Source organism: Cannabis sativa, chromosome 2 (assembly GCF_029168945.1).
Source record: "Cannabis sativa cultivar Pink pepper isolate KNU-18-1 chromosome 2, ASM2916894v1, whole genome shotgun sequence".
NCBI lineage: Eukaryota > Viridiplantae > Streptophyta > Magnoliopsida > Rosales > Cannabaceae > Cannabis > Cannabis sativa.
Window position 1 is genome coordinate 13,235,146 of NC_083602.1, and position 25,855 is coordinate 13,261,000.

Consider the following 25,855-nt stretch of genomic DNA (forward strand, 5'->3'; position numbering starts at 1 on the left):
TCTACTGATATAAGCTCGGAGAGGCTCTCCTGGCCTTTGCTTCACTTCGACCAGGTCGTCTAAATGCAATGGGAGTTGGCGAGAAGAAGAGAATTGTGCATGGAATTCCGAGGAGAAAGCCTTTCAAGAGTTGAACCTCCCTAGTGTCAACTTGAAGTACCATTGTTGGGCGGCTTCTGAGAGTGTGGCAGGAAAAACTCTGCAACACACATCTCCTCGTACTCCTTGTAAGTCCACTTGCATTTCAAAATATTTGAGATGTGATAGGGGATCTTCCTTCCCGGTATACATCTTCCAGGTTGGCATCTTGAACTTGTGGGGCAGCTCTAGAACATTGATCTCTGGAGTAAAAAGGGATCTACGTGCTCGGTCCAACTCGAGATCATTGTGCTTTTCATCGGCCGGACCTTGGAACATGTTTTTCAGTTCATCCAACTGTGCCTGCACGGCTGGATGAACTTTTTCGGCCTCTTGGCGGACCAGTGTCACGTCAGGATCTCTTTGAGCTGGATCTTGAACGCGAGCCCCAAGCTGAGTGGTTGGTGGAACATATTGTTTGTCTAATACTCTCATTTTGTTCAGATCATCTCTGAGATCATGAGTTGTTCCCAGCCTATTAAATATAGATGCACCAGGCTGTCTTAGTGACTGGTTGGTTTGGCCGAGCACTTGGCCAGAACTGCTAATCTGGGTGGAGTTATTAGGTATAACACCTCCTGACAAATTTCCAAATAAGGTATGGCCGCCTACCGCTTGGCCCACAGGTGGAACCTGCGACTGGGGATTGGACGGTTGACTATTCAGAGTTTGGAAAGTGTTCCTAGCTAGATCTTTGCCTGAACCGCCCAGTGGGATGCTAGAGGCAGGTTGCTGATTAGTAACTTAGTAGGCTCTTCGTATCAGTACGGTGGCTTGTCTTATTCGGTCATCGATGGCTGCTTGTTGAGCCCTCAATGTTTCTATCTCTTTATCCCTCCATTCGGCAAACAGATGCCTTTGTTCTTCGAAAGCAAGGTTCACTGCAACACGGAGCTCTTCCTGATCATGATGCAGAGTATTAGTATGGCCTTGCATGAGTCCAAGAGCATTACGGAGGTTTTGGATCTCGGTGTCATCTCTTACGGTTGTCCGGACATTTGTTGCTAAAGGAACCCCAGTACTGGGAGTACTTAGATCGGCTGCTGAACTGGTATTTCCAGTCTCTTGCACACCGGGTGTGATTCTAGCCAAAGGAGACGTCACATCATGACCCGCAGTTGGTGGTTGGGTGATTGGTTGTTCAGGGTTAGTGATTGGTGGAACCCTTGCATTCCCTGGAGTCTGCAGTGTGGGATCTACTGCCAGTGGATCTACCTGATCGACTACACCCCTGTGAGTTTGTACCACCATCTTATTTATGAGTAGACTTGAAGTAAAGGGCAACTTGATGATCCTTTCTCTCAATGAAAGCACCAAAATGTTGACCTCGCTTTTAGCCAACGACAGTGAGTCTTAATAATAAGCGATCAAAGATATAATTTAGATATGATATGAAAAGATAAATAAAGAACACAGGGTTTTTAAAAAGGTTCGGCCCCGAGCAGTTCAGTAATAGCCTACTCCCCTTGATTTGTATTGACTTATGAACAAAGAATACAATGATTCCTCTCTTAAAGCTCTAACAATGAAATCTCTGAGTGTACTCTCTTAGATAATTCTTTCGACCCTCGAACTAGTGAGAATGGATCACTATTTATAGGGCTACATGTTTGAGGGAAGGTCTCCCTTTTACTAACAATATCTATAATTGGTAAGAATGCATATTACATATTTAGAATACACTGGTTGTGGGATTTGGACAGCTTGCCATATCTTTGTGATACGATCCGAGATTTATAGGGATTGCTCTTGTGCTTCACGATGCAAATGCTTGAATTGCTAAGTGTTGATATGCTGCTCAGATTGTCCACTGCTTGGCTGGGAGGACCTCGTCCATGCAGGTATATGCAGTGTTCTGCTCGAAACATCTCTTTCGGGCAGGCATGGAGAATCAAGTCCATGTGTCACCAACATGTGATGCCACGTCAGAGTGCGAAAATTGTGATAACAATTAGAGAAAGACCACTCATAGAAACATGATGTTCAATACGACTTTCATGAGAAAGGAGGAGAGCTTGAACTTCTTCAATTGTCAAGACATCGCTTCTTGATGTGATGCCAGAAACAACGGGATCGAATTCTGGGCCAAGACCATTCAGAACTTGTAGCACAAGATCTTAATCATCAACTGGAGAACCAGCGATGGCAAGAGAGTTGGCAATGCTTTGAACTTTGTCGATGAACTCAGATATGGATAAACTGTTGGAAATTATTTTACCAGGATCTTAGATCTACTCACAAGTATGTTGATTAACATCCTAAATATGAACTTCTAAAACAATTATGAAATAAACACATATAAAGTATTAGAAACCTTACATTGGGTGCAACGGAATAATATGACTCTTTCCCTTCAGATCTCTAACCCTTGTATCCTTTCTGTCGCAGAGTATTATCAAGATCTGAACCTGGATCTCTTTCTCTGATTCTTTAGTGCTGAAACACTTTCTTATTGAATGTCTTTCTTCACGATCTTCCTCACTATGATTGAGGTATCACTTCCTGTGTGTGGGCACTACTCTAATCACTAAGTGGTTCAAAATTTCAAGGAAGAAGAAAGAGAAGAAGATGGCGGCTAGGTATAGAGAGAGAAGGCTCAGGTTTTTCTCTGAAGGAAAAAGTAGAAAGTTAAGTGCAAATTTCTTGAAGCCTTCACTATCTATTTATAGCATTCCACTAGGGTTAGGTTTGAATTATTTGGCATTAAAATAATGAAAATATCATATGATAAATGCTATAAAAGTGGCCGGCCCTAGCAATGTGGATTTGGGCCTCACTTTTTTGCAATTTTGCAGTTTTATCATTTCTGCATCTCATTTTCTCAAAAACGCCAATTTTCAAATTCAACCATTTAAATGACGATTCTAACTATTTAATAACTATAAATAATTATTAAATAATATTGTCATTTATCATATTTATTAATTGAACCATATAAAGTATCATAATTAACAAATATGCCCCTAAAATTCTTTCTTTACAATTTCGCCCTTACTTAGTGAAAAATTCACAAATAGACAGTCTAATTTGAGAATTATAATTGATTAATCAAAACCAATTATATGAGTCTTACAAGCAATATTATCTCAACTAGTGGGGGGGACCATGGGTCTATATAACCGAGCTTCCAATAAGCAGATCAAGAATTTATAACCTAAATTCACTGACTTATTAATTCTTTGTTGAATCCACGCATAGAACTTAGAATTGCACTCTCAGTATATAGAATGCTCTATATGTTCCACCGTATAGACACATAATTAGTTATCCATTGTTATAATCCTAATTTGATCAATGATCCTCTATATGAATGATCTACACTATAAAGGGATTAGATTACCGTTACACCCTACAATGTATTTTATCCTTAAAACACTTAACCCCGTATAAATGATATTTCAGCTTATGTGAAATGAGTACTCCACCATTTATTTTCGTTTGGTCAAGTTCGAAGGAGATCATCCTTTACTTACTATTCGCCAGATAGAAGCTATAGATTCCATCTTTATGTTAGCGCTCCCACTCAATTGCACTACCGTGTTCCCAGAATGTACGTATCACCCTGACCCAAAAGTAGGCTTAACTAAAAAATCAAAGAACACGAATAACCTCTTGAGATTGAGCCTAATCATAACAGGATTAAGATCATTTGATCTAGGATCAACTAGGCGATATTGACTTGAATAGATATTACGGTAAGTTTAATAAATCTAAGTCAAAGTTCAATATCGGTCCCTTCCGATGCATACTCCATGCATCCAACCTGAGCTTTACTTTAACCAATGCTCTGGAAAGAACATAGCATTTCTCCAAATGCAAGTAAACTCTGTTGTAGATTATCATATCAGTAAAACCCAATGTTTGATAAATCTAGGAAACTTTATTCACATAGTCATGTTTACTTTCCAAAGTGTTGACGACACAATAAACAGGATCAAGTATGCGAAAAGGGTTTCAGATGAATTTATAAATCAAATAGACAAGCAATTGATAAGATGAACCAAAACATACACAAATGAATGAAAAATACTTCTGTTTCTTTATTGATGTTGAATCAAACTGGATTACATTGAAATGGAGTTTTATTTAGGGCATAAAACCCAACATAAACCTCCTTTTTGGACATGGGAGAACTGACCTTTGAGTTGGAGACGACGAGCTTTCGTTTGTGAAGCAAATTTCTGTTCAAGAGCACGCCAAACAGAGTGAGATGTGGCATAGTTGGCAACAGATGCAAGAATCGATTCAGACATGATGAACGCAACCATGATAACAGAAGTTGATCTTTCTTTCTCCACTAAATATATTCAGGATTCGGAGTATTGTCGATAAGATTTTGAGGCGGTGGAACCCCTGTAAACAAGATCTCATCGAGATCATGTCCGATGACGGTGGGAGTAACTTGAGATTTCCAGGACAGGAAATTGGCACGGTCGAGTTTAATGGTGAGGGAAGAGGACAAAGAGTTCGAGAATGGATTCCCAGATCTAGTTGCAGGGGGTTGTGGGGCAGGGGCCTGAGCTGTAGGAGCAACATTGTTCATGGCATGGGCCTGAGGATCGGAAGTAGGGCTGAACATTTAGACCCGCGAACCCGAAAAACCCGGCCACTCACCCCGACCCGCTGCCAAAAAAACCGAAAAACATTAAAACCCGTGTGGTCGGGTCGGGTTCAACCCGAAATCACCCCACACGGGTTTCGGGTTTAGATATTAAAAAGTGGTTTTTTTTTTAGTCGGGTTCTAACCCGTGACCCGAAAATACAGCAAAAAAAATATTTTTTTTTATTAATTTTTAGTTTATACACTTTACTTTTTACTGTTCATTCAATGACTAGTAGTTGGCTACAGTAGATGAATAGTTTTTCAAAACAATAAAAGTATGTCCTGAAGAGCATGAGTCATGTACAACGACAATAGTGGCATTTACGAAGTACTCCAATATTTTGAGGCAAGTGTACTAGGGACCACCTACTTTTCTTGGAAACCTAAAAGCCAATGTGATAAAAAATAAAAAATCAATGTGATAAATGAAATTTGGTTGTTGAGCCTTTTCTCGGGAACCCAACAGCCAATGTGATAAAAATACAAAAAAAAAAAATATGGCATTTTTAAAAAATTAAAATTCATTTGAGCTCAGAAATGACATTCGGGCTCAGCCCTATAACATCCGAACCCGACCACGCCCAACCCGCGCATACCCGACCCGAAACCCGCCATACCCGACCACCCGAAAATCGAGTTTGGTTATGCATTTCCAAAACCCGAACCCGACTACCCGAAAACCCAAAAATCTGACCCGTGTGCAGCCCTAATCGGAAGTTTACGATGACATAGTCGTGAGTCAAGACTCCTGATACCATGTAGAGAAATAGAGCAAGGCAGAGAGAGACAGAGAGATGGCAAAAGCTGAATTATAATTGATAGGACAAAGCCTTTATATACAGAGTACAAAGATAATAAACTAAGAGAATAACTACCTTAACTACCACAACAGAATTAACTAAAAACTAACTATATCGAAAATAACAAAAGTTAATTAATACTGTTTACACTCTTATGCCTGTCACGAACAGGATACAAGGAATATCAATGGTTAAGTGAAAGAGGAATTGAAATCCGCAAGGAGGGATTTCTTAAGCAAAATGGTGGCCATTTGCTTCAAGAAAAAAGCTCATATAATGGAAGCCAAGAGAAAGCAAAGAGGAGCTTCAAAGAGCAACCAATAACCATAAACAAATAACCAATGTTGTTTTCTTAGTCAAGCACGGTATGGAGCAGTCTATAAAGGGATGTTACCCGATGGTTACACCATAGTTGCTGTGAACAAGTCAAAAGCAATGGATGGAAATCAGATTCAACAATTCATCAACGAAATCCTCATTCTATCATAGATTAACCACGGAAACATAGTGAAACTACTCGCTATTGTTTAGAAGCTGGGACACTCATATCACATCCAAAACAAACAGCATGAACCAAAGTTTTCGTGGGAGAACAGATTAAGCATTGCATGTAATGTTGCAGGAGCTTTATCACACATGCACTTTTCAGCTTTAATGCCTACTTTTCATAGGAACATAAAATCTTTCAACATACTTTTGGATGAAAAGTACAATGCCCAAATCTCAGATTTGGAACATCAAGATCAGTGCCAGAAGACAAAACACACTTGACCACAGCAGTACAAGGAACTTTCGAGTATTTGGATCCAGAGTACTTTCAATCAAGCCTTTACAAACAGAAGTGATGTTCACAGTTTCTATGTTACACTTGTTGAGTTGCTAACACTAAAAAACTTCATTTTCTTTTGCAATAGACAAAGATAAGAATCAGGTTTCGACTTTCTGTCATTAAGGAATGAAAATTATCTTTCCAAAATTTTAGATCCTCAAGTGACAAAAGATGCACTTGAGAAGGATGTTGAGGCAATGGCAGAGCTAGCAATGAGATGTTTGAGGTTAAGCGGTAAGATCAATGGAGTTAGAAGGCCGGAGGGAAAGAAAAAGTAGAGCCATGGCAATGGAGGAAGAAGAAACTGAAATTTTCAGAGATGAAGAGAAGTACTGGTGTATTAATACTACCAGTTGTTATACCATACAAAACACAATACAGGACCAGAGTATTGATCATACATCAATGGTCAATATGTAAGAATTGGCATTATATATTTTCTATACATTCACGTACCTGTTAATGGTAATTGTGAAATATGATTGACGATTCTAGCTTACTGGACATTGAATGTCTGACAGTGTACATGTTACTGCTTAAATGAGGAAATAGATAGAGTTTTATAAGAAGTAATATGTAATAACTAGTATTATAGTTTTATTGGAATGGTGATTTTTGTTATTACATCATAATGGCTCGTGAACTTTCTTCCTTGCTATTTATGAAAAATTATAGAGGTATAGCAAAAACAAATAAAAAGTAAAGTTAATGCTTTTTTTAGCAATAAAAATAATAAGTGATGCACATGTTCCATTTTCAATTTGAAGTCTGAATACAAATCTTTTATATGTGTAAGGGATCTCATTCTCTAATCCGGTAGTCAAGATACAGATAATGACTCAATTGTCTCTATATACATTCGACTATCTAGTAAGTAAGGCTATTTCTATCTTTGAGAAGATTAAACTAATCATGAAAACAAATTACGACTAAAAAGCCAAATTCAATTGTCAACTACAGACTGTACATCAAATTAATGAACCACTTTTCTACAAGTTACCCGACAAATAAAAGACAGCACCTCAAAATCAGCTTCTATGGCCTGGCACTACGATCATCTGATATTGTTTCTTCAGAAGATGCATCACTGTTGATAACAATCACTTCATCTGGCTTATCAGCATAAGAAGTCCTTCTTGGTTCAGCCGTCTCATATTTCATCCCCGAAAATTGGTTGGGAAGATGACCATTTCCTGACGTCTGTAAATGGTGGTGCATATCACTTCTCCATCCCAAGTTTAACTCAAAATATGGGCAGGCAACATGCATCATTTGTGACTGAACTATTGGTGAGGCAGGTGGAGGCAGAGGCAGTCCAGTTTGCATTGGTGAAGCGAAAATTGCCTCTCTCAGCCAGTGAGGGAGATTGCCCTTCCCTGCCATGAAAGGTGTCGAATAACTAGCTGATGAAGGACGGTCTTTTAGCATAGTGCAGCTCCCAAAACACTTCAATGGTCCCTCTTCGTAACTTTCCCCTTGATAATCATGATAGAGATCTGTAGTTGGCTTTTTTACATGCTCCTGCAGATATTCAGAATCATTGTTCCACACATAAGATGACTTAAATCTAGACCTCCATGGGATGCAGCGTTCTCTATGAGTATATACATCTCCGAGTGAGAGTTCAGTTTCATCTGTCATATTCTCTCTAAAGATTCCTGTGGTACCCCGATAACTGAAGCTCGAAGAAATGCCTTCTGCTTTTGAAGGCCGAAACTGTGGTGCAAAAGTGCCATTCAAAAGTTTAAATTGTTCATCTTCCCACTGCTCTGCAAGTTCCCTTGCCATCTTGCATGGTTGAAATTGCAATCTTGGGTCCCTTAGCATAGCATCCCAATTGTCCCTTCCATATCTCCTTACACCAATCCAAAGAGAATCCAACTCTTCTTCAGTCCAGAAAGATGTTAGTAGCTTGGATTTGTCCTTAGAGGCTCTAGCTTTGTTTACAATGCCATCAAGTATCAACTTGTGTCTGAGAATAGAGGATGAATGGCATGATGAAGACCGAGGCAGTGCATCCTGAGAAGGTTGTCTGGTTTGGCCATCAGAGTTCAACAAGTGGACAGAAGTGTAACAATTTTTGGAGGCAAACCTAGTACTTTTAGGCTTTGTTGGCAAGGACAGACATAAAAAGGGTGGAGATCTTCTTTTCATTCTATTATTTTTCATTTCAGACTGAAAATTTAGTTTTTCCTCTGAAACCATACAAGCAGTTTCCTCAGGCTGCATAATCATCGACTGGGAAGTGTCGTCGGTTCTTTCATCTGAGAAAAGCTGGTACCAATTAAAAGAAAAAAAAGTTAACGGATAGATACTCTTTTGTTTACAAAATCATCAGCAGTATGAATTTAGTTGGAGTTACCAAGGAATGAAACTGAGTACCTGAAGACATTTGTTTCTTGACATAAAGTCAATAGTAAGAGGAGAAGATTTATCATTATCCTGGAAATCGGCATTTGCTTCTTTTTCAAATGTACATGCATCTCTACGCAGATGTGAATGGTGCGATATAGAATTCTCTATTCTCTCATTTCTCACATTTGAGATTTCTGGAGCATGGGAAGCAGCGGCATGACTTCTGCTAGTGGAGTCCAAAGAGCCCCAAAAAGTTTCTGATGCAGCATTTACAGATAGCTTTTGGGATTTCAAGTAGACAGTATAGTCCCCAATATCACTTGAATCTACCAAAAAATCACATTAAAAGTGGTAGTATTTACACAGATGCTGAAGTAAAACAGGTTATGAACTAATTTAATTAGTTTTTTAAGTATGTGCAATAGTGATAGCTATCATACCAGTAGGAGCAATAGACAGGTCCGGGAGAGGATGAAGTCCTCCTTCTGTTTCTTTCGAACCCTTAGTTAAGATTGTCAGAGCTTCTCTTTCACATATACGGTCCTTTTCTGGTTGTTTACCTGCACTTACATTCTTATTCAAGGATGAGTCTTCAGCAGCATTGTGCAAACAGCTTTCCAAGCAATCTATAGGAGGATCTTGAAAGTCAGCTGCAATCTGGTTGATTTGGTCAAGAACTTTTTCAGCTTCATGCAAGACAACCTTGGTTGTGTTTTTTCTCTCATTCAGTTTTTCTTTCTCTGGAATCAAACTGTTCAGAATCAACAGCAAGCAATTACAGAACTTGAATTTCAATTTTTAATTCTAAGCTTCTAAGCTCTGAGGGACTTACACTTCTGTCTCTAGAACAAGTCTAGCATGTGCACTTGTAGAATCAACCTCCAGCACCTGTCACAATACCAACAAGGTTGAAGGTTACCGATTATTGAGACTGTAATCAAAACATTAACCACAAACCCATTACAAAAATCTGACCATGTCAAATGTTGAGTAAACGATTATTTAAGAGAGAGAGAGAGAGAGAGAGAGAGAGAGAGAGAGAGAGAGAGAGAGGTGACAATGATGCAAAAAAAAATTCAAAGATCACTAAAAGCATCTTACATAAAAATAAAACAGATTCCTAATAACTATTAACTAAGAATGGGAGACAAATTAATACAACCTACTTTGTTCTCAGTTTCGCAAACCAAATCACTAGTATCATTGACACTTGCTGGAGGCTTCAATTCTGACGAGTGGTCTATAGAGCAGCCTTTCCTATGAGCTGCTTTACTTGAAGTATCACCGGACGCAGAATTACTGCACTTGCTGGCCAATGAATGCTTTCTATCCTCCAGCAAGAAATTCCCGTGAGTATCAGGACTGTCCTTCCTCTTTTTTTTACATCTTCGACTGAAAGTAAGCAATGGAGCCATCGACAGGGCTTTTTCTGCTGAACCATTACTTGAAATTAACATGTCTTTATCAACTGAATCAGCAATTTCCAAGCTTGATGTCTCTGACTTTAATAGAGTATCATGAGTTTCAAAGCTGCTTTTTACTTCAAGAGATGATTTTACTCCAGCAGAATTCGTACTCGTATTAGCAGTAGTACCCGTCAAGTAAGAAGCTAATCTTCCTTCAACGCATCGATTATCGCCTGAAATGTCAGTAATAACATCACAAGATGAATTCATTTGAGTGTGACATGTCTTATTCCGCAAACAATCCTCTGCGGAAGAGGGTACACCTCCTTCCCTTTTGGGGATACTCTCATCAGAACTCTTCATCAGAAGTTTATCAGAACTTAAAGTTTTCTCTGCAGCATTAGATTCTTCAATGTGTATCTTAGCCTCAAGTAAGCTTGACACTTGTACTGGTGAAGATGCTGAAGAATCTTGTTTATTGATACAAGTAGAGCATAAGCTTATCCCCTGACAAATATGCTTTGAGAAATAAAGAGTAAAACAAATCATTAGACAATCTAAAAAAAATGCTTTAGAATAACATAATTATCAATCAAATTTATGAAATCTCACCTCAGAACTTTCCTTTTGATCTTCTGAGGTGTGCTTACCCATCAGTTCATCATACAAATCCAGACTTTGTCCAAGAATCTCATTTTCAACCGATACTGAATTATGGCACCCTTTTCCTGGGGCATGACTATTACCTGTCAGCCTCCTACGCTTATATGTCAAAAACACCTTGGAGCCAAGCATTTAAACTAACAAAAGGCAAAACTGTTGTTGCAACTTTGAAAACTTGTGTTTTCTGAAACTAAAAAAGCTTTAATACACTTTTCTAGCGTAGACAAACAATTAAGGCATCGTATCCCCCAAACACACCTGAAAAGATTTAAATAAAAAAACTTCTCCATCAATCAAGTGGCTGCTACAGTAATATGGATATATTCAAAATTAACACGAAAAAGTAATGCTTGCATTGACATGACACATGCTCTTTTGAATCAAAGAACTTTGACAATCTACAATTTGCAAATAAGCACATCCAATAATCCCCGACAGTTTTTCTAAATGTGTGAATGTGATTGTGAAGTTCAGAATAAAACAAAGCCGCAATGAATAACTTCTTCATTGGCATGTTTAACTTTGCAATTCATTTTAAAACTCGCAAGAGAAACATTGAATGGCCAGGCTAAAACCAACCCCCCCCCCCCCCCCCTCTTCCCAAAAAAAAAAGAAGCGAATTTGGCAACCCAAAAAATCCAGTCCACCACATACCACATTTTGCCACACCCAACAATACTAAACAAATTTCCCTTTCTCGGAACCTAAAAAACATGCATTCGCCTCCATTGTTGGACATTTTCTATGATGGCCATTTTCCACAAGGAGCAAAAAGAGTACCTCAATCCCTGGTTTGGATACTAAGCCATTAATAATTATGTAGCTTTTGTAAAGAATCTCATCTGGGTTTTCTCATACATAAACACATTCATCTAGTTGCAAGAAACAATCTCCTTTCCCTTTTCATTATCTTATTATTTCTCTTCTTTTGAAAAACCCAATGCAAGAGCAGCAACACCCATAAACCTCCACTCACTCAAGATTCAACTTGACCCATCACTTATCATATTAATACCAATAAATAAATAAAAAAAGAAAAACCACCATATTCAGAATCCAAAACAATCAAAATATAAAAAGAAAAAAAAATCCAAACCACATAATCATGGTTACAAAAAAAATCAAATTTTAATTATAAACATTGAAAAAGAGTATAATGAGTAGAGAATCAAACCGCATACAACGATACAACAGAATCCTCCGGCCAAACACGCAACACTTCTTTTCTCAGCTCTGTGCAGTCTGATGATGCAACTGAAAATAGTATAGGAAAATAAAAATAATGATACTCTTCAAATTAATTCAACATTAAATTTATTATTTAAATATATATTTATTTAAAGGTGAGAAAAAGAGAGAGAAAGTATAAAGAGGGGTATTTATCAGCGTCAGAGTATACAGTGCTGCCTTCTAAACAAGACAACAATTTTTGATAGCTACATTTGCTTTCATTTACATATTATTTAAGAAACAAAATAAATAAAATATATTTGTTCAAAAAAATAATAAAATATAGAATAAACTTTTTTTTTTCGATTTTATTATATTAAAAATATATTTATTACCAATATTCTTTTGTTTTTTTTTTTTTCCTTCTCCTTTTTCTGTGGGCCTACAAATCTGCCACTATACAGTTTTGTGTGTTTCGCGAATGTAACTGAAGTTAATACGTGTGAAGATTTGTGGAGCAACAGCTGGCTACACTGATTTGGGTCCAGTTTGATTAAAGGTTGTTTCGATAAACAAGTCAATAATTACTTATTAAATTTATAAATACACATTTTTTTACTGATAAAAGAATTTTTTATATTTTTACAGATTATAATTTATTTTTTCAGAATTTTTCTTCAATTGTTTTCTTTTAGAAAAAACGTATATATATAATAATATTATGTAAACAACATAATATAATATTATTGTAAAATTAATGTAAAAACAAGTACCTATTTTTGTAAAAAACAAAAATTAAAATCTATAAAAATATAAAAATACTATATGTTATTCGAAGGAAATTAAACCTCACTAAAAATTATGAGTATTCGAGCAAAGCTTAAAAACTCACAAGCAATATGTGAATATTTACCTAGCGAATATTTAAACTAAAATAATGAATAGCAAAATATACATAGTAGATATGTATAAAGAGACAAGAGAATTATAATACTACAGTCAAAATTTAGTCTGTTTAATCCATTTTTGAAAAAGATTTGTGATTAGTTTTATTCATATGAGGACACTCATTTATATAACAAGCAAGTAATATTTTCGTTCATACAATTAGCTAGACATGATTGTTATTACATTAATTACATTTGTTGACCTCGCTTTAAGTCGATGACGCTAAATCTTTAAAGCGATGAGATAATAGATAATAATAAATATAATCATGCAATAAGAATACCAAAATTTATTGAGGTTCGACCCTTGATTACGATAATAGCATACTCTATTTTTTCTTGTATTAGTTTGAAGAATTATCAAGATCACAAGGAGTTGGCCAAGTAAGTTTCTCAATAATCCTTTGGAAAAACTTACAATTATTTTGACAACGTAATAGCTCTCTAGAACATATGATTTTGGATCATTCAATAATGAAATGACTCCAGTATTTATAGGAAAAAAAAATACATGAATTAAGTTTCCCAAAATAATTAGAAATAAAAGGGAAAACTAAGTTAGGAAAATGCCCATTCCATAAAAATAGGGATTTAATTGAGATATAAATGCGGCATATGGAAGGGATCTTCAAAGACCTCTTTCTATCGCGTTATACTGCTTAGAGGATTCGACATCGTTGAATAGTGAGCACCTGCTCGGACAGTCACATACAAATCTCTCCAGACGGACTATTGAGGGGAGACCACCCGTCCAAGCCTTAAAATGTTCTTTACATGTCACTTTTATTTAATGCCACATCACCCTGTGTGAAAATTGGAATAACATTTTCTTTCCAAGTCCGTGTGGGAACCATTTGCTCGTACATGGACTTACTCGGCTACTGAGTTGGTTAGATGGGTGACATGTGTTTGGCTTTCGTACTCCATCTTGATTTGATGTGATCTAATTACGGGATTCGAAGATATGGTTATTTGTTTGATATCTTGGGCATTTAATGTCTTGCCTTGAAAAATGGACTTTGAGAGGCGCAATGGCGGTTATTGGGTATCACGTGCTTGACGCTTATACTCTTCAATAAGTAATTGTTATACATGATTTTGAGCATATGACATGTGCCTTATTATGGAAGGGATTAGCCTGATAACACCCTATTAAAGTCCTCCACTGTGATCCTGTCACGAAGAAGCCTCCTGGAATCTAGAACATGTTGAGATTGAAGAGTACATGGAAGTTTACTTGACTCTACCTTGGCTTCCCAGATGTGAAAGGCGTATTGCCTCTCCTAGACCCAGAGGGGTCTAAACATAGAAGCCTACCCAGTTGATACCCGAATGAGTACTTGAAGAGCCTAATGCGGATGTCGACTGCCTTGGAGTGTCATGGATGTCTTCCTTATATGCACGCCAGATCACCAAGTGACGGTTATGCTTTTCTGACAAAGATCAGATCTTGTCCACTACGTCCAAGCATGGTATTGTGCACAGCTCTGCCACCTTTTTAATAGACAAATATTACAAACCTCTATTTTTAAAGGAGAAAGCTTTAGGCGACACGTGGCCTTTACTTTTAAAGGTTAAACCTTTGGATGACACGTGTCCATATAGTACAAAATGGTCCCCATTGTCCAGTTACAGCAAGCACGGGCACAATGGTTTCCACAGAACCCAACGGTCACCTTTGATTTTGCATGTAATTTACCCCATTAGTGGACTTTTAGCAGAACCTTAGACGGGTCATGGGCATGTTCATATTTGCCACTTGGCCTATAAATACTCTCTTATTTCCATACGGATGGGGGATCACGTCTAATATAGCTGAAACTCTACCAATATCACTCTTCGTCTTCATTTTCTCTAAGAGAAACATAGAGTGTAAAGTTAGAGTTTCCTACAAAAACATTATAAACACATCAAAAATATTCTGAGAGGCTAATAGACTAACTCTTGGACTAAGGTTAATTAACACCCGAACCACGTAAAAAATCTCTATCTCTTTATTTGTACGTTTCATTATTTCTTTAGTTCTAAAATATTTAGTTTCCAAAAAACTCGGTAAACATTTTGGTGCTTTCATTGAGAGCTGAAGAAAGACGTAAAGCCTACGGTGTTACTGCTGCCATGGTTTTCACACAAAAGATGGTTCCTAAGAAGACTCTTCAAGGTTGACTCGCGACAATCATGGAGAAGGTAAACCCCCTCTCGCCGAAGCACGCCCAGTTGAGCAATGCAAGAGGTGGGGACACGTTTAACGTGAACAATCGAAAGGATGACCAAAACAACCAGCATGACCACGTCAATGATGACAGAGATGTTGAGATTGATGAAGAGGAGGAAGACGATGGAGAGTACTGTTGGGATTTTATGCCCTAAATAAAACTCATTTCAATGTAATTTGATTTGTTATCAATAGAAGATTAGAAGTCATTTATGTTTACATGTACTTTTCATGTTTATGGTTTAATGTATACAATTTTTGATAAATCCAGAACATATAGTTATTCACAATTACAGTGATGTCAACGCAGTGGAAGGTAATTGTGATTATAATCTTCAAAAAATAATGTCTCTTGATTCATCAGTGCACTGGATTTACACTGATGTGATAGTCAGCAATAAATCTTACTTACACCTTGGATAAGTGTTATGTTCTTTCCAGAACATTGGCAAAGTATGTTAGTATCGGATGTATGGAGTATACATTGGACTGGGACCAATATGGATCTTGGTAAAGATATTATAATTTTACCGTTGTATCTTTCTAAGTCAATATCACTATTTGATCTTAGATCAAAAGATCTTAATCCTGACATGGTTAGGTTCGATCTCAAGAGTGTTATTTGTGTTCTTTGGTTTGTAAGTTAAAGCCTACCATTTGGTTCGGGTCGAACGTACATTTTGGGAACATGATAGTACAATTGAGTGGGAGCGCTAAACATAAATATGGAATCTATAGCTTCTATCTGAACATAAAAGTGAAATGATGATTTCCTTCGAGCTTGGCTTAATAGAGATAAATGGAAGAGCTCTTATTTCAGTGATTATATTAGTTTACTGAAATATCATTTATAGGAAGCTAAGTTTTTAAGGATAAAATACATTAAGGGGTGAAACGGTAAATTTTTCCCTACTCGGTGTAAATTATCTATAAAGGATCTTTGATTATTGGGATTAGAACAATGGTTAAATTTATAGCGCATCTATATCGAGGAACATATAGAGCGTTTTATATAACTGAGAGTGCAATTCTAAGTTCTATAGTGGTGTAATGAGGAATTAATTAATAAGTTAGGGAATTTACTTGGTAAATTCTGTTGGGTTTTATGCCCTAAATAAAACTCATTTCAATATAATCAGATTTACTTATTAATATAGATCAGAAATAACATTTAATGTTGCATGGTTCACATGATTTATTTCATGATTATATGTACATAATGTATAAATTCATCTGAAACCCTTTTCACATACTTGATCCTGTTTATTGTGCCGTCAACACATTGGAAAGTAAACATGACTATGTGAATAAAGTTTCCTAGATTTATCAGACACAGGGTTTTACTGATATGATAATCTACAACAAGAGTTTACTTGCATTTGGAGAAGTGCTATGTTCTTTCCAGAACATTGGTTAAAGTAAAGCTCAGGTTGGATGCATGGAGTATGCATCGGAAGGGACCGATATTGAACTTTGACTTAGATTTATTAAACTTACCGTATTATCTATTCAAGTCAATATCGCCTAGTTGATCCTAGATCAAATGATCTTAATCCTGATATGATTAGGCTCAATCTTGAAAGGTTATTCGTGTTCTTTGATTTGTTAGTTAAGCCTACTTTTAGGTCAGGGTGATACGTACATTTTGGGAACACGATAGTGCAATTGAGTGGGAGCGCTAGCATAAACATGGAATCTATAACTTCTATCTGGCGAATAGTAAGCAAAGGATGATCTCCTTCGAGCTTGACCAAACGAACATAAATGGTGGAGTACTCATTTCACATTAGCTGAAATATCATTTATACGGGGTCAAGTGTTTTAAGGAATAAATACATTGTAGGGTGTAACGGTAATCTAATCCCTTTACAGTGTAGATCATTCATATAGAGGATCATTGATCACATTAGGATTATAACAATGGATAACTAATGATGTGTCTATATGGTGGAACATATAGAGCATTCTATATATTGAGAGTGCAATTCTAAGTTCTATGCGTGGATTCAACGAAGAATTAATAAGTTAGTGAATTTTAGTGCTAAATTCTTGATCTACTTATTGGAAGCTCGGTTATATAGACCCATGGTCCCCCCACTAGTTGAGATAATATTTCTTGTAAGACTCATGTAATTGGTTTTGATTAATCAATTATAATTCTCAAATTAGACTATGTCTATTTGTGAATTTTTTCACTAAGTAAGGGCGAAATTGTAAAGAAAGAGTTTATAGGGGCATATTTGTTAATTATGATACTTTGTATGGTTCAATTAATAAATATGATAAATGACAATATTATTTAATAATTATTTATAGTTATTAAATAGTTAGAATTGACATTTAAATAATTGAATTAGGAAATTGGCATTTTTGAGGAAATCAGATACAAAAGGTGTTAAAATTGCAAAATTGCAAAAAGCAAGGCCCAATCCACTAAGTGTAGGGCCAGCCACTTTTGTAGGAAATTTAAACTGATTTTTTCATTATTTTAATGCCATATAATTCAAATCTAACCCTAGTGGAATGCTATAAATAGATAGTGAAGGCTTCAGGAAAAAAAAGACTTTTCTTCTGACTTTTTCTATTCAGAAAAACTGAGCCTTCTCTCTCCCTATCTTTAGCTGACCACTCTCTCTCTTCTTCCTTGATAATTTCGAAATCCTTAGTGTATGAGTAGTGCCCACACACATCAAGTGATACCTCAATCATAGTGAGGAAGATCGTGAAGAAAGATCATCAAGAAAGGAGTTTCAAAGCATCAAAGATTCGAGAAAGAGATCCGTGGTTCGTATATTGATAATGCTCGCTACGTAAAGGAATCAAGGGCTAGATATCTGAACGGAAGGAGTCATTATATTCCGCTGCACCCAATGTAAGGTTTCCTAAACTTTATATGTGTTTAATTTATCGTTTTAGAAAGTTCATATTTAGGATGTTAATAAGCATACTTGTGAGTAGATCTAAGATCCTGGTAAAATAAATTCCAACAACTGGTATCAGAGCCATGGTAATTGATTTACTTACATGTAATTTGGACTTTAAAACGATTGTTTGTATGTTCTTTGGATGGTATCATGTTGTATTGAGTGTTATTTGATGATTGATTGATGATTGTGAAATTTTCGTGAAAAATAATTGTTATTTCGTTTCTGGAATTATTTTTATTGCATAGTATGGAAAAAATTAAGCAAGTTAGCCTTTTACAGAACTCAATTTGGATTTTATTTGAATTAGTTATGATTTTTTGAAGATTTGACAAAATCGGAAATGGCTTGATAGTTTGCGATCATGAGAACTGTCCCGTACAGTTTCGGATTTTTTCCTTTTTCTTCAATTTTTCATACTTTTTCATGGAATTAACTTCCAATTTTTTGTATGGTTTTGTATATATACTATTACTATTCCTAATTCAATTCTAATTATCATTTTGAATTAATTTAATTTTTTTTTTAAATTAATTCAAGATATTAGTGTAATTTGAATTCGAATAGAATTAGTATTTATCTTTTTGCTTAAAAATCTATCTTATTTTTAAATTTGATTATATTTTTTTTTAAATTTAAGGTCAGATTTTTTAGATATTTGTAATATCTTTTAAGATATTTATAATATCTTTTAAGATATTTAAGATATTTTAAAAAAATATCTTTTAAGATATTTATAAAATCTTTTAAGATATTTTAAAATATCTTATCTTTTAAGATATTTAAAAATATCTTATCTTTTAAGATTTTTTTTAAATCTTTTTAAGATATTTTGACCTTATTTAAATTTAAAATAGATATTTATAATCATGTAATTTTAAATAGATATAAGATAAAAAGTAGGTTTAATTTTAATTTTTTTTTATTTTCGAAATTTAATTTTAAATTCCGAAATTAATTTTTTTTTAAATTATTTTTCGAATATTTTTTTTTAATTTAATTATTTATTTATTCGAAATTATTTATTTAAAATTAAATAAATCCTACTTCCAACTATCCAGCTAACCCTGTTGCAGGAGTATGTGTTTTAGCTTGTTTGTAAGTTTTCAAAACCTATTATTACTTGATTGCAAATAGCCATGGTTACTTTTTGCCGCATCTAATGATCCGATGGCTCCACTTGGTCAAGTTAATAATTTGTAACGCGTAAATTTTACAATCTTCTTTCATCTGTGTATGACCTAGCAACATGATAGGACCCATCCAAAGTGTGCCTGTGTGAGCCTATGTGTTTAATTTGATTATAGATACATATAGGTTGTTGTTGCTAAAATAAATTATCATAGTTCTTGATAGAATTTATTTAGGCCCATTTAGTTATTGGGCTTACTCAATGAATAACAGTTGTTCTTATTAAGGTTAAATTCCTCTCTTTTGGGCCTTGTGTGAGAGTTGGGAGCCATAGAAGTGGGTACGACATACTGAACCCAAGACTCCCTCACACAAACCACCCCAATTGTGAAGGCCCATTTGCCTGATTTGAATAACTGTACTAGGTTAATTACACTAGTTTAACCTAATAAAAATTGATTAGCAACATAATTAATTTCATTTATTTTGAAATTAATTTAAGAAAAATATAGTTTAAAGAATTTTTTTTATTCTAAGCTAAACTATATGTATTTTCTTGTATTTAATTAAATATAGAATTATAACCATCTAGATTCTTTCTGGAGCTTAATTTAAATTTTTCATTAAATATTCCTATTTAAGTTGATATTTAGTTATCTACAACTAACCAACTTAAATCTGAATATCTTTTGAATTTCAAATTTCAAAATTAAGTTGAGGAATTTTAGGCATTGGTTATTAAGATTCTTTAGATATTTTTTAAGTTAATATTTTTTCGAATATTAACTTAAAATGGAATATTTTCAAATTAAGTGGTTACAACTTAATTTTTGATATTTAATTAAATTTAAATTTGAAAATATTTAAGTTCTAGATTTTTTCTAATACAACTTAAATTAGATATTTTTTCAAATTTTGTGGAAAAGATACTTAGTCAAATAAGATATTTTCTAGATAGTTATTTCTAGACTACTTATTATTTCTAATATTAAATAGGAAAATATTATAAATTGTGAAATTAATTATTTATATAATTAATTTTGGTACAATTTATTTTAAGTATATTTTTCCTAATATTAAACTAGAGATTAATAATTAAGCCTTCTCTACACTTAATTATTTATTTCTTGAATTTAATACATTTAATTAATTTGAAAATAAAATATCTAAGTTGATTTAATCATCATACTTAAATATTTCTTTTTCATGACATTTAATTATAAAGAAAATTATTTTTAGTTGAAATTTAATTTTTCAACTAAATTTAAATAATTTTCAAAATATATTTTTTCTTTATTTTATTAATCAATTTTTCGAAATTGCATTTCTTAAATGCTAGAATTTCGAATTTTATCTTGAAAAATAGATTAAGTTGTAAATTAATTATTTATTTTAATTAATTCTTGGATCAACTTAAATCAATGATTTTTTCATTTATTGATTAATTTAAAATAAATTGAATTAAAGTATATTATTAGAAATAGAATTAATTAGTCAAAGGAAAATCTAGATAGGTGATATTTTTGCTTGAAGTATTTTTCTAGTGTATTTAATTAAATAGAAAATTAATATTTAAGTTGATTTTCATCATCATACTTAAATATTTGTAATTTTTCTTATATATTTAATTAAATAGGAAAATTATATTTTTTGTTGTAAATTAATTTTATTAATTAATTTTGGGCCAACATTAAATTAGAATAATTTTTCCAGGATTTATTTTTTATTTTAATATGCATTTTTCGAAAATTGTATTCTTATATACTTTAATTTTTCGAAATGCAATATATATTTATAGAAAATTAAATTTGAGTTGTAAATTAATTTAAATTAATTTTGTAACAACTTAAATATTTTTTTTCTAAATATTTATTGGAAATTATTACTAAGATGGAAATAATTCATGTTATTTTCATATCCATCTAAGTAAAATTTATAAATATTAAATTAAAATTTATATTTAGAATTTTTCATTCTAAATTGAAGATTTTAATTAAATAAATATATATTTAAAATAAATAGAATAAATAAAGAGAATAAAAGAAAATACAACTCTTTTCAAATAATGAGCTTTATTATAAGATATTCGATCTCCATTGTTGGTCTTACAAAAGTTAAATTTTTTCAATATAACCTCGAGACGCTAGACTTCGTCCCCCTATGGATGGTTATTCGTTGAACGCATTTAACACCGTAAGATTTCATTTGATAAGTGTTTTGTAAGTTTTCGTCTCTATTAGACTCTCCCCTACGGTGACTACTTAGAGATAAACTTATGAAACATGAAACAATGGTGGAAGCTCATAAAATGAGAATAACCTTGACTCTCGCCTACCGGGACAACGTTGGATTCTTATTTTGATCGAATAAAAGGTTGCTAGAATGGTTTCTATTTTAGATGAGTCGACAACTCTATTCAATAAATGATGCTTTGACTCTCGCCTACGGGACCTTTGTATCAGTTTATTGAAAACCTTGGAAATTATTTAGGATTGTATGTTTTAGTATTTTCACTAGTCATTCCTACTTGCTATATGCTTATAATTTCTGAATTGTGTATGAATTTATATTGAACCATGTTATTTTCTGTTATTAAGTTGTAGTTTAATTTCGAATCTTCATTGTTGGTCTAACTTGGCTTGTTTATCTAATGAGATAAATCCCTAGTGGATTTTCACCATTAGACATACATAATAGTGTTAGATTTCGAAAGATAAATATTGTACATGCGACATCTACCGTTCATCAATTGATGACACCTTAGACTAGTATTTTTACGATATGAAACAAGAAGATTATATAAATAAGATTACTTTGACTTTCGCTAATCGAAGCATCGTTGGATTCTTATTTTAAACGAAATTATCCTAATTCCTCTTAGCTTATTCATTTCGAATTAGCTTTCAAAACATATCATTGGATGAATGGTCTATAAATCATTTCATGTCATTTTATATGACGCATATGATTATAATCCCGAAATTCTATTCCCAATTGATATAAATCCTCAATCTTAGAAATTTCCTACTTGTATGGGCAAATCTGACTTAGAGTTTGTATTAGTAGTGCTGGTCCAAGATAGAATTACTCATTATATTTGGTATAAATTTAAGTCTTTGACTTTAATTTTAGATTCCAAATAGAAATTTTCTTAAATTTCTAATTCCATAATACAATACAGTTACACTTTCTCAAGTGTTTAATATCCATCTTTTATTAATGGATTAAAACTGTATGGAATGTGAGTTAGGTATTCTGTGACCAGGATCCACTTGAAGTATTCTAAGAACTCTTTGATGTAACTAAACCTATGTCATCATAGACACTACCACATTTTCTTAATCTATGGCATTTGTATCTTGTTCATAGTGGATTTGACAATATCAATCTCTGCAAAGAGTTAATATGCCTATATCCACTGAAAGTAGTTCATCTCATTCGCAGATGAATGTACATTCAGGGGTGGATATGAGTTTTTCGTTGTATTCTTAAAACGATAACTCTAGATTATACCTTATGCAAAGAAATTTGAAATGTTTGAAAAATTTCATTAATTTCTAGCAATGGTTAAACACCATTAAGGTAAGTGGTTAAAGATCTTGCGAACTGATAGGGGTGGAGAAATAGTTAGTAGATATGCAGTTCAAAGATCATTAAATTGATTTTTGAATTATATCCAAACTTACCTCCCGTAAATTTCGAGTTGCATGTTGATGATTAGTTACTAGTCGTTGCCTAAATCCTTCTATGGTAATACAATTTCAGAATGATGTAATGGTTGTATACTTAATGTAAATCATTACTAGATTCATGGATGACCTAATCAAAATCTTAAGAAATGCTAGAACTGTTAACCATGGTTTCTTAGCTATTCTAAGTGATTAGGGGTGGACCATCCCATTGTCAATAGATAAGAAAGTGTTTGTTCAAACAAATACTACTTTTCTAAGAAAATGACTAAGTCTGAAAAACAAGTAGCAAATAAAGGAGATATTTAATTCTTGATTCCAAAAGTGTTCTATCATCTTATATGACATATGATGATCCCACTGCCTTTGTTGTCTTGTCACAACCAAAGAGGTTAATACCATTTAGTTTTCTTCGACATAATTCGCGATACCTTGTCGTAGTGGGAGAGTTTCTAGGAACTCACCTTCTTATGACTTGGGAGACACTAGTGATTAAAATCCATTGTGAGTTTAAACAAGTAATGGATTGTCAAGATAAGAAACTAAGAAGAAAGCCTATAGAACTATGGTTTAATCCATTCACATGGAATAACCTAAAGTTTTCTATTACAAGGACATAAAAGGAAATTTTCGTTAATAAGTCTATTCTATGGACTTAACAAAACTTCCTGTTCCTAGTATTACAGGTTTGAGTTTATCTAAACCTATGGCTTGTGGTATACCTGGTAATTACTTACTCTAATGCAAGCAACTTACTTTAGTAAAATGCTGAAGCATTTTCTTTCTAATGGCAATCTATAGAAGCTTCACAACTTCTTAGGTATAGATTTTATTTATCTAAGGAAAAGTCTTAACTATTCCAGAAAAGATAAAGCCATGAAAGAATTTCTTATATCAACAGTGAGAGGTCTTAGATATGCTCTTGTATGCCTTAGACCAGACACCTGCTGTTGAGTGGGAGTAATGAGTAGGTATCAGATTAATCCAGGAGAAGAACATTGGAAGACAATCAAGTAAATCCTAAGATAAAGAAGAGGAACTATATGTTAGTCTATAAGGGTGTGTTTAAAACTCTTAGACTACACCATATCAGATTTCGAAATTTGCCTATGTGCTAGTAAATATTTCTGATAAGATGGTGATTACTCTGGGGGTGGAATAGTGATTTTGGAGAAGTGTAAAACCTATTCGAAGTCTCTAGGTCTACCAGAGATAGACCGAATGTTAAAGTCAGCGGGAAAGTTACTTATTCGGTCTAAGGAAAGTTCTATACATCTTTGGCACCATTCCAAATTGCCTTAAACTACTAGTGTTAATTTCACCGATTAACCAAAAGTAGTTGCCAAAGGTATAGAATCCAGTATCCCAAGAGAGTAGACATATAGAGAGGAATTTCACATTATCAATGATTTTGTGATTAAAGGAAGAGTAATGGTGGAGAAAAGGTAGTGGTTAATTCAACCTTTCAGATCCTATTACGAGGAGTTTACTACTACTACACTTGATTTGTATATCAAGGTGTTGAGATTATTTGAAACGCACTTTTTGTTTTATATTAGTGCAAGTGGGAGTTTGTTGGGTTTTATGCCCTAAATAAAACTCATTTCAATATAATCGATTTACTTATTAATATAGATCGTAAATAACATTTAATGTTGCATGGTTCACATGATTTATTTCATGATTATATGTACATAATGTATAAATTCATACCGAAACCCTTTTCACATACTTGATCCTGTTTATTGTGCCGTCAACACATTGGAAAGTAAACATGACTATGTGAATAAAGTTTCCTAGATTTATCAGACACAGGGTTTTACTGATATGATAATCTACAACAAGAGTTTACTTGCATTTGGAGAAGTGCTATGTTCTTTCCAGAACATTGGTTAAAGTAAAGCTCAGGTTGGATGCATGGAGTATGCATCGGAAGGGACCGATATTGAACTTTGACTTAGATTTATTAAACTTACCGTATTATCTATTCAAGTCAATATCGCCTAGTTGATCCTAGATCAAATGATCTTAATCCTGATATGATTAGGCTCAATCTTGAAAGGTTATTCGTGTTCTTTGATTTGTTAGTTAAGCCTACTTTTAGGTCAGGGTGATACGTACATTTTGGGAACACGATAGTGCAATTGAGTGGGAGCGCTAGCATAAACATGGAATCTATAACTTCTATCTGGCGAATAGTAAGCAAAGGATGATCTCCTTCGAGCTTGACCAAACAAACATAAATGGTGGAGTACTCATTTCACATTAGCTGAAATATCATTTATACGGGGTCAAGTGTTTTAAGGAATAAATACATTGTAGGGTGTAACGGTAATCTAATCCCTTTACAAAGCAGTAGATCATTCATATAGAGGATCATTGATCACATTAGGATTATAACAATGGATAACTAATGATGTGTCTATATGGTGGAACATATAGAGCATTCTATATACTGAGAGTGCAATTCTAAGTTCTATGCGTGGATTCAACGAAGAATTAATAAGTTAGTGAATTTTAGTGCTAAATTCTTGATCTACTTATTGGAAGCTCGGTTATATAGACCCATGGTCCCCCCACTAGTTGAGATAATATTGCTTGTAAGACTCATGTAATTGGTTTTGATTAATCAATTATAATTCTCAAATTAGACTATGTCTATTTGTGAATTTTTTCACTAAGTAAGGGCGAAATTGTAAAGAAAGAGTTTATAGGGGCATATTTGTTAATTATGATACTTTGTATGGTTCAATTAATAAATATGATAAATGACAATATTATTTAATAATTATTTATAGTTATTAAATAGTTAGAATTGACATTTAAATAATTGAATTAGGAAATTGGCATTTTTGAGGAAATCAGATACAAAAGGTGTTAAAATTGCAAAATTGCAAAAAGCAAGGCCCAATCCACTAAGTGTAGGGCCAGCCACTTTTGTAGGAAATTTAAACTGATTTTTTCATTATTTTAATGCCATATAAT

General features: G+C 33.9%; 1 protein-coding gene across 3 annotated transcripts; it reads right to left on the reverse strand.

Moving 5' to 3' along the window:
- Positions 1-7,094: 7,094 nt before the first annotated feature.
- On the reverse strand, positions 7,095-12,227 carry LOC115719485 (uncharacterized). 3 transcript variants are annotated; one of them, XM_030648553.2, is made up of 7 exons: positions 11,969-12,227; positions 10,744-11,052; positions 9,892-10,650; positions 9,558-9,613; positions 9,166-9,476; positions 8,753-9,051; positions 7,095-8,644 (listed from the first exon to the last, which is right to left on the reverse strand). In XM_030648553.2, the coding sequence occupies exons 2-7, from the start codon at positions 10,924-10,926 to the stop codon at positions 7,406-7,408; spliced, it is 2,847 nt and encodes a 948-aa protein (XP_030504413.2). In that variant the 5' UTR covers positions 10,927-11,052; positions 11,969-12,227; the 3' UTR covers positions 7,095-7,405. The 3 variants fall into 3 exon arrangements, with proteins under 3 accessions (XP_030504413.2, XP_030504414.2, XP_060966083.1); XM_030648554.2 differs by having other exon boundaries at positions 11,976-12,226; XM_061110100.1 differs by having other exon boundaries at positions 11,449-12,212.
- Positions 12,228-25,855: the final 13,628 nt, after the last annotated feature.

Coding starts and splice junctions, on each gene's coding strand:
- LOC115719485 (XM_030648553.2), bottom strand. CDS start 10,926: ATGCTTGGCTCCAAGGTGTTTTTGACATATAAGCGTAGGAGGCTGACA. Junction 9,052..9,165: donor CCTGTCTATTGCTCCTACTG/GTATGATAGCTA, acceptor ATTTTTTGGTAG/ATTCAAGTGATATTGGGGAC. Junction 8,645..8,752: donor CAAGAAACAAATGTCTTCAG/GTACTCAGTTTC, acceptor AATTGGTACCAG/CTTTTCTCAGATGAAAGAAC.